Source organism: Coturnix japonica, chromosome 15 (assembly GCF_054131305.1).
Source record: "Coturnix japonica strain WE chromosome 15, WE-NBRP24, whole genome shotgun sequence".
Classification (NCBI taxonomy): Eukaryota; Metazoa; Chordata; class Aves; order Galliformes; family Phasianidae; genus Coturnix; species Coturnix japonica.
The window spans coordinates 8417059-8428506 of record NC_140677.1 but is presented as its reverse complement, the minus strand read 5'-3'; the positions used below and the strand labels follow the sequence as shown (position 1 = coordinate 8428506).

General features: G+C 53.9%; 1 protein-coding gene across 3 annotated transcripts; it reads left to right on the top strand.

The window, feature by feature from the left end:
* Positions 1-33: 33 nt before the first annotated feature.
* Positions 34-11326, top strand: IMPDH2 (inosine monophosphate dehydrogenase 2). Of its 3 annotated transcripts, XM_015875036.2 has the most exons (15): positions 34-159; positions 246-294; positions 382-483; positions 705-779; positions 1249-1455; positions 3356-3443; positions 4381-4580; positions 5282-5372; positions 6192-6287; positions 7625-7696; positions 9834-9977; positions 10180-10324; positions 10406-10549; positions 10884-10967; positions 11066-11326. In XM_015875036.2, exons 1-15 carry the CDS (start codon positions 62-64, stop codon positions 11085-11087), a joined length of 1617 nt encoding a protein of 538 aa, XP_015730522.2. In that variant the 5' UTR covers positions 34-61; the 3' UTR covers positions 11088-11326. The 3 variants fall into 3 exon arrangements, 2 of the variants coding, with proteins under 2 accessions (XP_015730522.2, XP_015730523.2); XM_015875037.2 differs by lacking the exon at positions 7625-7696; XR_014934786.1 differs by lacking the exons at positions 5282-5372; positions 6192-6287; positions 7625-7696.
* Positions 11327-11448: the final 122 nt, after the last annotated feature.

Here is an 11448-nt window from a genome sequence, read left to right as displayed (position 1 = left end):
CCGTATGATCCCTGCCGGCCGCCGTAGGGCCGCGTGTGCGGGCGGGGCGGCGCGGGGCGGCATGGCGGACTACCTCATCAGCGGCGGCACCGGCTACGTGCCCGACGACGGGCTGACGGCGCAGCAGCTGTTCAGCTGCGGGGATGGGCTCACGTACAAGTGAGGGCGCGGGGCGGGGGGCTGCGGGTTGGCGGGCGGGGGTCGGTCGGTGCCGGCGCTGAGGCCTGTCGTGTTGGTTCCCGCAGCGATTTCCTCATCCTGCCCGGCTACATCGACTTCACGGCGGACCAGGTGGTGAGTGCCGGGGGGCGGGGGCCAAGCGGGGCCGCTCGGTGCTCGGTGCTCAGCGCTCGGTGCTCACCGCCGTTGTGCCGCACGCAGGACCTCACCTCGGCGCTGACCAAGCGGATCACTCTGAAGACTCCGCTCGTCTCCTCGCCCATGGACACCGTGACCGAGGCCGGCATGGCCATCGCTATGGCGGTGAGTCAGGAGTGCCCGCACTGCGCCGCGGGCGGGCTGGGGGCGGCGGAGCTCCTGCCTGCCCTGTGCTGCCCAGCGCTCCCTAGAGCAGTGGGGAGGGCCGCACCATCCATCCATCCATTGGTCCCTTAGGGAAAGGCCTCTCTGCATCCTTCTGCCTGTCCCTTAGGGGAAGGCTCTACCCCTTTGCCCACAACCCTCATCTCCCTCTGTGTCTTCAGCTCACAGGGGGAATCGGCTTCATCCACCATAACTGCACCCCCGAGTTCCAGGCCAACGAGGTGCGCAAGGTGAAGGTGAGCAGTGTTGTGCTTGGGGCGGGTGGCACAGCAGGGGTTGCCCCGACGCATTGCAGCACCTTGCACGTGGCCGTACTGACCTGTAGGGTGGTTTAGGCCTGGAGCCCTTCCAGCCTGCTGGAGAGCTGGGATAGGAGCCGCAGCTGCAGGATGAGACTGCAGTGTGTGCTGGGTCTTTTCAGAGTGGTGGTGTTGACGTGGTTGCCTGCATAAACCTCGTGCTTTTGTTATACGTTATGCTGAGTTCAGTGTGGGTTTAAAATCTGGGTGGGGATGTTGCCCTTAATTTCAAGCAGGAGGTCAGCCTGGGAACTCCTTCAAATCAAATGCTATCTAAATGAGCCTTAGTATTGTTTTGCATTCTGGTGATGAGCATTTGGCCAGGCTGGGAGGCTGCAGACCTTTGTGCCTGGGCAGTGTCTGCCGGGTGCTGCTCAGCCTGTCTGCTGAACCTCTCTCTTTTCAGAAATACGAGCAAGGATTCATCACAGACCCTGTAGTGCTGAGTCCCAACGACAGAGTGCGAGATGTGTTTGAAGCCAAAGCTCGTCATGGGTTCTGTGGGATTCCCATTACAGACAATGGGAAGATGGGGGGCAAGCTGGTTGGCATCATCTCATCTCGAGACATTGATTTCCTAAAGGAGTCAGAGCACGACTTGCCCCTGGGTGAGGTGAGCACCCGCTGGATGTGAGCGTTACGCTGGGAAGCCCTTGTGCAAGGGGGAGGGATCAGAGCTTGGCTGTGAGGGGCTGTGCCAGCAGGAGGTGAAAGGCTCCATGTTAGCTCTGCCAAGTCAGTCTTGTTTAGGGCAGAGCATCTCTTCCTTTTACTTCCTCTCTGCAGTGTGAAAACCATCCTCTCTGCAGCTGGTGCTTTCTGTTGGTGCAGGAGTTCCCTGTGTTCTTGCTTACTGCTGCTTGTCCCATGCTGCTGTGGGCTGGGGTTGCAGACTGTCCTGTGCCCAGCTATCCTTGCAGCCTTTCTTTCCTGGCCTGCCTTTCTCTTCATGACTTTTGTCTTGACTACTCACTTCTTTTAAATAACACCCTGAGCATGAAGATGAACAAGTTGCCTTTAATAGTGCTGCACTCTCAAACTCCCCTCTTGCAGGAGCACATTATCTGCAATGCTGGTGTTGATTTCTGTTAGGTTGGCTGTTTGTGTCACTTGAGCTGTGTAACTGTACACCACGGTGGGTTACACCAGCGGTGCCTCGGGGCCATTTGCTGCTGTTGGCTCAGGACTATTATTAGCTCTTGGTGAACAAACCTGTTGTCACATGCTCATCCTTGTTCGCATTTAAATCTCCTATAAATACCCGTAACAAGAGTCCTGCAACAGGAGCAGGCTCTAAAAGTGTGCATGGCCCTTTGAAACAGTGCTGACCCATTCAGAAGATCCTGATGAGAACCTCTGCTCATGCTTTATGTGGTTCATTCAGCATTGTGGAGCTGGAAGCTCGCTGCTGTTGATGAAGGCAATGAACGGTCTCCTAGATCCTGACACATTTGCAGCCCAGCAGTGGTCTTGCCAGCCCATTTGTTGCTATCCAGTTAAACACGTGGGTCTCTTGTGGGTCCCACAGGATGTTTCTGTGATGTTTCAGGCTTTTTCTGAGAGGTGGATTTTGTCAGATACAGGATTTTAGGTGGATGTAGGCAGAGCGAACATCCTTCCTGATGCAAGGTGTCTGTTCTTATGGTATAAATAGCTAATGTAATCCATCATCTCTTTCGTGTGCCACTAATCGACCTTCCTTGAGGTTCAGTCTTCCTTTCCAGCTTTGCCTGGCCTTTCTGAGTAACTTTTTGAGAGAACTTTGGGATTGCTCAGGTGGGAAGGGGCTGGATGGTCTCCCCAGCCTCTGCTTGTTCAGCTGCAGCAGGTTGCTCAGGGCTGTCTGTATCTCCACGGGATGGAGGTCTGACTGCTTCTCAGCTGCTCTTCTGCTGTTTGACCCGGTCATGGTGAAAGCTGTTTTCCATATCCCACATCAAATACACCTGCGTTCCAGCTGTGCCTGTTGCCCCTTGCTTTTCTGCTGTGTTTTGATGCATGTTTATCAGGGTGAGCGTGGGTGAACATGTTTGTTTGGATTCGAGTGACTCCTTTGCCCCAGTGACCTTCCCAGCAGCTCGCTATTCTGAGTGTAGAAGAGAGCTGTGTGCTGGGGCTGCTGGCTGCACACAGGGCTGAGCAAGCAGTTCTGGAAGCATCTCCAACCTTTATTTGCCTGTACCCTGTTAAAGGGGAGGCTGTTGGTTTGGGTGACGTCTTAGAGTTGTTGCTTCCAGGTGCTCTCCCTTGGCTTGCTAAGGCCTAGAGTATTCACTGCACCAATGGGCTCAGGGGCTGAGTGTGACAGATTCCATCTGGCTGCTGCTCACATGGGGACGGAGCATTGAAGGCTGTTCCTGTGTGTTGCTGGAGGTGTTGCTGTGCTGTGGGATCCTTTGCCTGCGGAGCACTCCCACTGTGCTGTGGAGCATTTCATGTGGGCAGAGGGGCTCGGTATTTTCAGATCAGTGCGAAGGAGTTTTTGTGACTTTCTGTCTTCTCCCTCCCACCAGATCATGACAAAGCGGGAGGATCTGGTAGTGGCCCCATCTGGTGTCATGTTGAAAGAAGCAAATGAAATTCTGCAGAGAAGTAAAAAAGGTACATGTGAATGTCTGTGATGCAACAGAGAGAGGTGGGAGCGCAGGTCTGGGAGGAGCAGGGGGAGAACGTGAGCATGCATCTGTGAGCGGGTGGACCATGAAAAGGCCACGTGCCATGAGGGAAGGACAGCAGGGAGAGTGCCCTGAGCCCTGTGCCAGGGGACGGAGTTCACGTGCTTTCATCCCAGATCTGTTTGAAGTTGGGGGATTCTTGGCAACCCCGTGGTAACAGAATGCCTGGCTGTCCTGACACACCTCTTCTATTTCGTATCCTGGCCTTTATGTTTTGGCACTCAGTTCAGCTCCGTTAGGGCTTGATAGTTTGACTTGAACTCCTAGAATTCTCTGTTACACAGGTTTTTCAGTTATCTGAACCCTCTGCAGATCAGGTCAAGTTCAGTAGTTGTAATCCAGACTGAGACTGTACCTAAAAGAACTTGAGCCACTCGCTCCTCTGAGGAAGCAGCTGGTGGTGGAAAATGTCCCTGGCCCCTGGGAAGAAAACTGGGGTCTGCTATCCAGCTGCAGTTCTGGCCCCAGTCCCCCTTAGGGCGTGCTGCTGCTTGATTGTCTAGATGGTGATCCCGGTGCCACTGCGTGTGTCAGGGCATCATGGCAGCCCAGCAGCTGGGCTTGGATAATGCTGATGGCCATGATCACCCTGCAAATGGGTGTTCCTGCATCCGGGCACCAGAGAGGAGGAGGAAGGGGGGATGATTAATACGGAGCAGCCTGCTTATGTATGCTGTATGTTTGCCTTATCATTGGTTGTGCTAACCATATTGCCAGAGAGCAGGGGGTGTTTGTTGTAAGCCATGACAGGTTGGATAATGCAGCTCTGGGTCAGCACCTTGTACCAGTGCCTTCTGCTGCTGCTCTGCCACGTGGCTCTGGGCTGCTGTCTGTCTGCAGGAATGTTCTCTGTTTGTCTCAAGGCAAGCTGCCAATTGTTAATGAGGATGACGAGCTGGTGGCAATAATTGCCCGCACTGATCTCAAGAAGAACCGGGACTACCCTCTGGCTTCTAAGGACTCCAAGAAGCAGCTGCTGTGTGGTGCTGCTATCGGGACACACGAAGATGACAAGTACCGGCTGGACCTCCTCGTGCAGGCTGGTGTGGATGCAGTCGTGCTGGTGAGCTGCTGCAGGCTGGAGGGATTGGGGGTGGGCTGAGGATCTGATCTGAAGCTCCCCTGGCAGTGGAACAGCAGCGTGGCAGTTACTCTCGAGGCGCTCCACCTCTGCTCTGAAAGCTTTCAGGCACAATGGTCATTGCTGGTATTCCCACATTGTTTCTCATCGATTGTTAGCCTGCAAGTCTGCTGTGCTCTGAGGGCATGGCTGAGCTGTGCTGCAGCTGGAAATGTTTAACAGACACTGCCAGCTGCCTGGGTCACTGACGGTCAGCATGGCCTGACCATGAAGTGGTTGACATCTGGTGTTAGGGCTGTTTTCTGCATGGTAGGGAGAGATGCTTTCCTCTCACCTTTCTGTTTCACCTGCAGCCTGAGACAAGACAAACCGTGTCCTGTTGGTAGAGCAGCTGGTTCTTAGTTGCAGCCAGATGTGCTACTTGTTGCCTACTGGTGATAAGTAGGGGAGCTGTGGGATTAAAGTGGGAAGGATATTACTGAAGTCTTTATGATAAGCTGCCTTGCACAGGGAGGTGCGTTACTGTCTTGACATCAGTTTCTGTTGTGGTTCTGTGCTCAGTTTGGGCTGTTATTTTGCCCACTTAGCAAGTTCAGTAAAGTGAAGATCTGAGGTTCTTCCAGAGCTGTACTTATAATCTTTTACAGAAATTCCGGTTGAAATTGGTTTTCTTTCTGTTGCAGGATTCCTCTCAGGGGAACTCCATCTTCCAGATCAATATGATTAAATATATTAAGGAGAAATACCCCAACCTACAAGTTATTGGAGGAAATGGTAGGCATGTGTTGAACAGTTCTCGTTTCTAAAGTATGTTTGCTCTCTTAGACATAGAGGGAGCTGCAGGGACATGAATGAAATTGTGGAATCATAGAATAGCCTGAGTTAAAAGGGACCTGCAAGGATCATCAAATCCAACTCCTGGCCCCACACAGGACTACACACTATTTAAATCCTGTGTGTGAGAGCAATGTGAAATGATCCTGTTGGTAAATGTCTGAACTTAATGGTTTCATTTGGCTTGTGGAACACAGCAGCACCACTCTGCAGATGCTGGGCAGTACCCTGCTGCTGCCACTGCTGCAGGTATTTCTGAAACCTTTGTTCTGCAGCGCAGTGTGCAGTAGTGTTTGGTAGCCCACTACATTTAGTCTCTTTTGCACATTGGTGTAAAACTTTTGGTTAATAATAATGAATGATGCTTTATGTGGCAGCCCAATGGGGACTTTCCCTGTCTGTTATCTCTGAAGTACAGCAATCCCTGTCATTTACCTGGTTAACATCTTATTAGTGCTGTTCTTAACCTGTGCTCTGCCCTCACTGCCCAGTGTAGCCCAGAGAGTGTTTAGCATTATGTAGTGCCCTCTGCTACCTCAGCCTTTGGGCATAAGGACCTGGTGAACCAGTGTCATCTCATCTATTGGGCGCAGCTGGGACTCATGACTCCTGCTTTCCAGGTAGCAGTGGGCAGATAGCTGTGGCACAAGTGTCCAGCTGGAGCCCTGGGTTTGCAGCCACAGGGGAAAACACCAGGGCAGAGCAATGTCATGCACAGATTTGCTTCTCTCTCTTCAAACCAGTTTCTGCTCCCTACAGTTGTGACTGCTGCTCAGGCCAAGAACCTCATTGACGCAGGGGTCGATGCCCTGAGAGTTGGGATGGGCAGTGGCTCCATCTGCATCACACAGGAAGGTGAGAGAGATCAGCTGTCTCCAAAATAGACTGAAGACATCTGGTCAGTAGAGGTACTCTGCTCAAAGCAGTGCAGCCGGGACAGACTTCTCCCATCGTAGCAGCTGTGTCTCACACACAGCAAGCGGTCTTCCACCCCCTTTGTCCAGGACACTCTCATCACTGGGGTCAAACCTTTGAGGTTGCAGCAGCAGCAAAGGCATTTCCCAGTATTGACTGAGACTGAGTAGAGCAGGTGTGGTGCACTCGGCTTTGCCCAAGGGAGCTGCTGGCGTGGGGCAGAGTGGGCTTGGCAGGCAGCCCTGCAGCGAGAGGGGCTTCCCTGCTCTCTGTTCTGTGCTGACAGAAGCAGCAGTTGCAGTGGGTTTATGCACCAGGCTGTCCGTGCTCCCCTTCCCTCTGGCAGTAGTGTGCATGGTGGTTGAGTTTTGGTCTGCTGGGCTCTGTGCCTTTCTGCAATTTCCAGGCTGAAAAGGAGTTTCTGGCCATTGTCTCTGCAGTTAGTGGGAGCTTGTGCTGGGCAGAGGCAGTGTCACCCTTAGCTAAGAGCAGAGAGAGCGTCCCTAATGCCTGGAAAAGCATCCTTTGTGGCCAGGCTCAGTCCTTGTGTTCTGATTCTGACAGGTGAGGTGCAGGGGCTGGTGCAGCACTGCAGCCTGCGTGCACAGTCCCTCTGCTCTGCTCCTCAGTCCTTGTCAGGAGAGATGGCTGACGGATGGAGATGTTGTGTTAGTGCTCTGCCACTTCCAGTGTGGAACATCTGAACTGCCCCAGACCTGGACTTTGTTTTTGCTTTGCCTGCTGGGGGTGCTGTGGCTGCAGGGATTCTGTGCCTCACAGCCAGCATCGGGCTGATGCTCCCACAGCAGAAGTGGAACCGAGATGTGTGTGTCCTGCTCTGTCCCCAAGGCAGAGAACTGATGGAGGCGCACTTTGTAGCATGGTGAACACCTGCAGGGGGTGCTGCAGGAGGTCGGGTTGGGTGCTGGCTCGGGGGAAGGAGCGGAGCTAGGACATGCCACTTTGCAGCAGACAGGGTTGCAAAGTTCTTAAGCACAGCTCCCCAGGCTTTTGGCTCTCTTAGGGCAAGAACTCTGGTTCTGGGGATTAATGGGTTTACCTCCCTGGATGGCTGCTGGGGTAGGGTGAGTATGCGCTGTGCACAGCCAGCCTGGCTGTCTTGGAACTGACCTCTGGCTTGGCTCAGGCTAGGCAGGATTTGCAGGGTCAGCTCTGTCCCACACCGTATGCTCTGCCTAGTAGCAGGTCACTGCTGGGGTCCTTTGTTCTGCTGCTGTTCTTCTGTCTCTAAAATATATGTGTTTGTTTTTGTTTAGCTGCTCCAAAGATCCCTCCAGACCTAAAGTCCCACAGCCCCAAATGCCCTTCTACTGTCACGGGCACCTATAGTAAGTCACTTGCCCTGTTCCCAACCCTAATTATGTGTCTTGAAGCAGGACCCTTATTTGGCTGCACATGGCCCTACTGCTTGTTTGAGAATAATTTAGCTGTAGATGCACTTGGGGTTTTGTGGCTTTGGATACTGGTTTTGAATCTGAAATGGAAGCGGAGAAGCCTTTCTGAATTCCTAAAGCAGGGTCTGAACTGTCCAAACAAGGAGCATTCGGGCCAAAAGCCAGTTCAGGAGCCTGGCCGAGCCTCCTGGCTGGATCCCTAGCCAGGCACGCACCTGCTAGTCCAGCCCTGGGAGATGATCCCCGAGCAGTCCTCAGTCCTGCTCTAAATCTGGGCCAGGTTGTGGGGAATTTATGCACTGGCTGAGCTTGACTTGAAGCTGACTCCCCTGGGGTTACAAAGGGATGTAACAGCACGTTCCAGCTGTGTACTCGGAGCACATCTCTTCCCTACTAATGCCTGATTCTTGTGGGGAGAGAAGGGGCTCACTCCTGCCCAGCACAGGGTGCAGCGTGGCTCTGTCCTCTGATGCTACCGGATTGAGCAGACAGCCACGGTAGCCCTTGGTTTTTGCCCTTTCTTTCTGTTTTGAAACACCTCAAAGGGAAAGATGTTTCTGTGGAAGGTTTTTTTCTAGCAGTTGATCTTTTAGGGCCACCTTTTGCAGATACACTAAAAAAGACAAACCCTCACCTTGACTACTTGGTGTGTGCGTGCTCTGAACCCTGCTTTGGAAGCCTGCACTTGGAATCTGTGGTGTTGGGCCCTGGGACACTGGGAACAGCGTGATGCTCCCAGGAGCCCCAAGCCAAGTGGTTCCTTAAAGGGCTGGTCTCTGTGGTTGCTGGCAGGAGGTTTCTGCAGGCTCTTTTTCCTGGCATAGTCCAGTAGGTGCCAGGCTTTAGGCCCACCCAAATGACTTGCTTCTCTCCACTGAGCTCTTCCCTTGCAGCCTCAACGTGGCCTTTAGCAGTGTGGTACCAAGTGAGACCAACTCTTTAAGACTAATGGCATTCATGTGGACCTGGCAGACCTCCCTGGCTGGCTGAGCCCTATAGCTTAATGCAGAGTTTTGTTCCATTCAAATCATTTCTTTCATGACCTCTACCTGGCTTCCCTCTCTCAGCAGCTGCTGCTGAGCCCTGGGAACAGAGCGATCACAACCTCTCGGCCTTGGCAGATGTGCCAGGGAGGTGTGCTGCCAGTGCTGCTGCCAGCAGGCTCAACCACACCTGGAGTTTGCGCTCTGAAGTACTAATCCTGCATGTCCGTAATCTTATCTGCTGTATCAGACTAACTGTGACTGGCGAAAAGGCTTCCGGTTAATTGTGGGGAAGTCGCGGTGAAAGCAGCTTATCTCGGCATAGTTGCATGCCTGCAGCTGACAAATGTGTTACAAGACATGCCCTGTGCTGATTTTCCCTCAGGCCTTCCATGCTCAGTGGAAAGCCTCTAACTGCTAGCGACTGGGAAGCGCAGGTAAATCTGGAGCTGATCATTTCCCTCCCGTGGGGCAGCTAAAAGTGACAGAATCCTGGCTGCACTGCGGGGCAGGAACAGAAATTATTTCCTGGCAACCATCTGATCATCCTGCCCACTTCCTTTTCCACTGCTGCATGTTCGTGTGTGCGTGTGTGTGTGCGTGCAGGTGTGTATATATCTAACAATATATCTATACGTAGCTATGTGTATTGACTGTCTCCCAGCCAGCTGCCTCTCCACGCAGGAGGCACAGTGGCCAGCTGCTGGGTGTACAGAGGAGGGGTCTGGCACTGCTAGAAAGGGGTGAGCAGTGGGACGTGGGATGCTCAAGAGAGGAGCATTTGGAGTCTGCTCCACTTCCTTCCCAAGCTCCCTGTCTGCCCGCTGTGAGCCACGAGCCTTGGCTCATGCCAGGCATCCCATCAGAGCCCCGTTCCAAGATCAGCCCCAGCCTGCAGAGCTGAGGGCCACGAGGACGTCCCAGCAGGTACCTCCCGGGCATGTGCTTCTCTTGCAGCTCAGCCCAGGGATTTGTGGGTTCCTGAGTGCTGGGGGCATGTGTGTGCTGGAAGCCTGAAGGGCCTGCTGGGGTGGGGAAGCAGTGCTGTGTGGGAGCTGACTCTCTTCCTGCTCTCTCCCCACCTGTAGTGTTGGCATGCGGCCGCCCCCAGGCCACGGCTGTGTACAAGGTGTCTGAATACGCCAGGAGGTTTGGTGTCCCGGTGATTGCAGATGGAGGGATCCAGACAGTGGGGCACATCGCTAAGGCCCTCGCACTCGGTGCTTCCACAGGTGAGCAGAGCAGCTGGGCTGTGCACCCAGTGCCATGTGTGGCTCTATACGGAGTCAGATTTGGCACGAGACAGTGTGCCTGCAGGAGGCTGTGGGCACAAGGGACCAGCACGGTTTAGGAGCTGTGTGCTGGTACTGAGGATTTTGGCAGCCACAGCCTTCCTGCTGCTGACCTGCTGCCCTCGGTGATCTCTTGCACTAGTGATGATGGGCTCTCTCCTGGCTGCCACCACGGAGGCCCCAGGCGAGTACTTCTTCTCGGATGGAATTAGGCTGAAGAAATACCGTGGCATGGGCTCACTAGATGCCATGGACAAGAACTTGGGTAGCCAGAACCGGTATTTCAGGTAAGAGATGGTTCTTCAGGTAACAGATCAAGTTGTTGGGATCTCTGATTCACAGTTTTTCTCATTTCTGCTCCCACACAGTGAGACAGACAAAATCAAAGTGGCCCAGGGGGTCTCTGGCGCAGTGCAGGACAAAGGCTCTATCCACAAGTTCATTCCATACCTGATTGCTGGGATCCAGCATTCCTGTCAGGATATTGGTGCCAAGAGCCTGACCCAAGTCCGGTGAGTGCTCACTGTGCTTGTGCTGAGGTTAGGCCACGGTGCTGGTCTCTGGGCAGGCTGTGCCCAAGCTGCAGTGTGCTGGTGCTGCCTTGCTGTAGCCCTTGTCTCCGTTAGGCTCTGGGGGGTACATCCTGCATCCAGAGGTGCAGGAGCATGGCTTCCCATCAACTCTCTGTTGGCTGGGCCTGAAGTGTCATGGGGTTACCTGGCTCTGAGGGGCACAACCAAGGTGGCTCTGACTGCAGCTGGAGGAATGAGCTGCTCTGGCTGAATGTGTCAGAGCACTGTTCCCTGGGGGCTGGCTGGCTCACGACTGCCTGCCCTTCCTCCTCAGAGCCATGATGTACTCGGGAGAGCTGAAGTTTGAGAAGAGGACGACATCTGCCCAGGTGGAAGGAGGGGTTCATGGCCTCCATTCGTAAGTGCTCCTGGCTGGCAGCTGCTCCTAGCTGCATTGGGCCCCTTCCTGGGATCACACAGCTCAGTAAAAGGGCTGTTTTGCTTTTGTCCTCGCAGGTATGAGAAACGTCTCTTCTGAAGGAGGCCCCTCTATGTCTCGTTGTGCCACTTGGCCTCACGCTACCCCCGATGGGAGCTGCTCATGCTGCAGAAGTGCCATTTCTCTGTGGGCTGCCTGGAGCTCCCTTTATCTGTTGGCTGCTTCATCTCCACCTTTGAGGGTCCACCAGCCCCCCAGGAGCCATGTGCTGCTGGGGTGCTGCCTGGAACCTCGTATGTGTTGGCTGTGTTTTACAATAAAAGAGGAAAAGAGGCGTAGTTGGTGTGTTCAGTTATAAGTGGGGCTCCCACTGCTCCAGTTTTACTGAGAAGTGCTGGATCTTACACTGTGCTTCACGGCCACCAGGGGAGCGGATGGCCACAAAAGGGGCTGCGTGTTG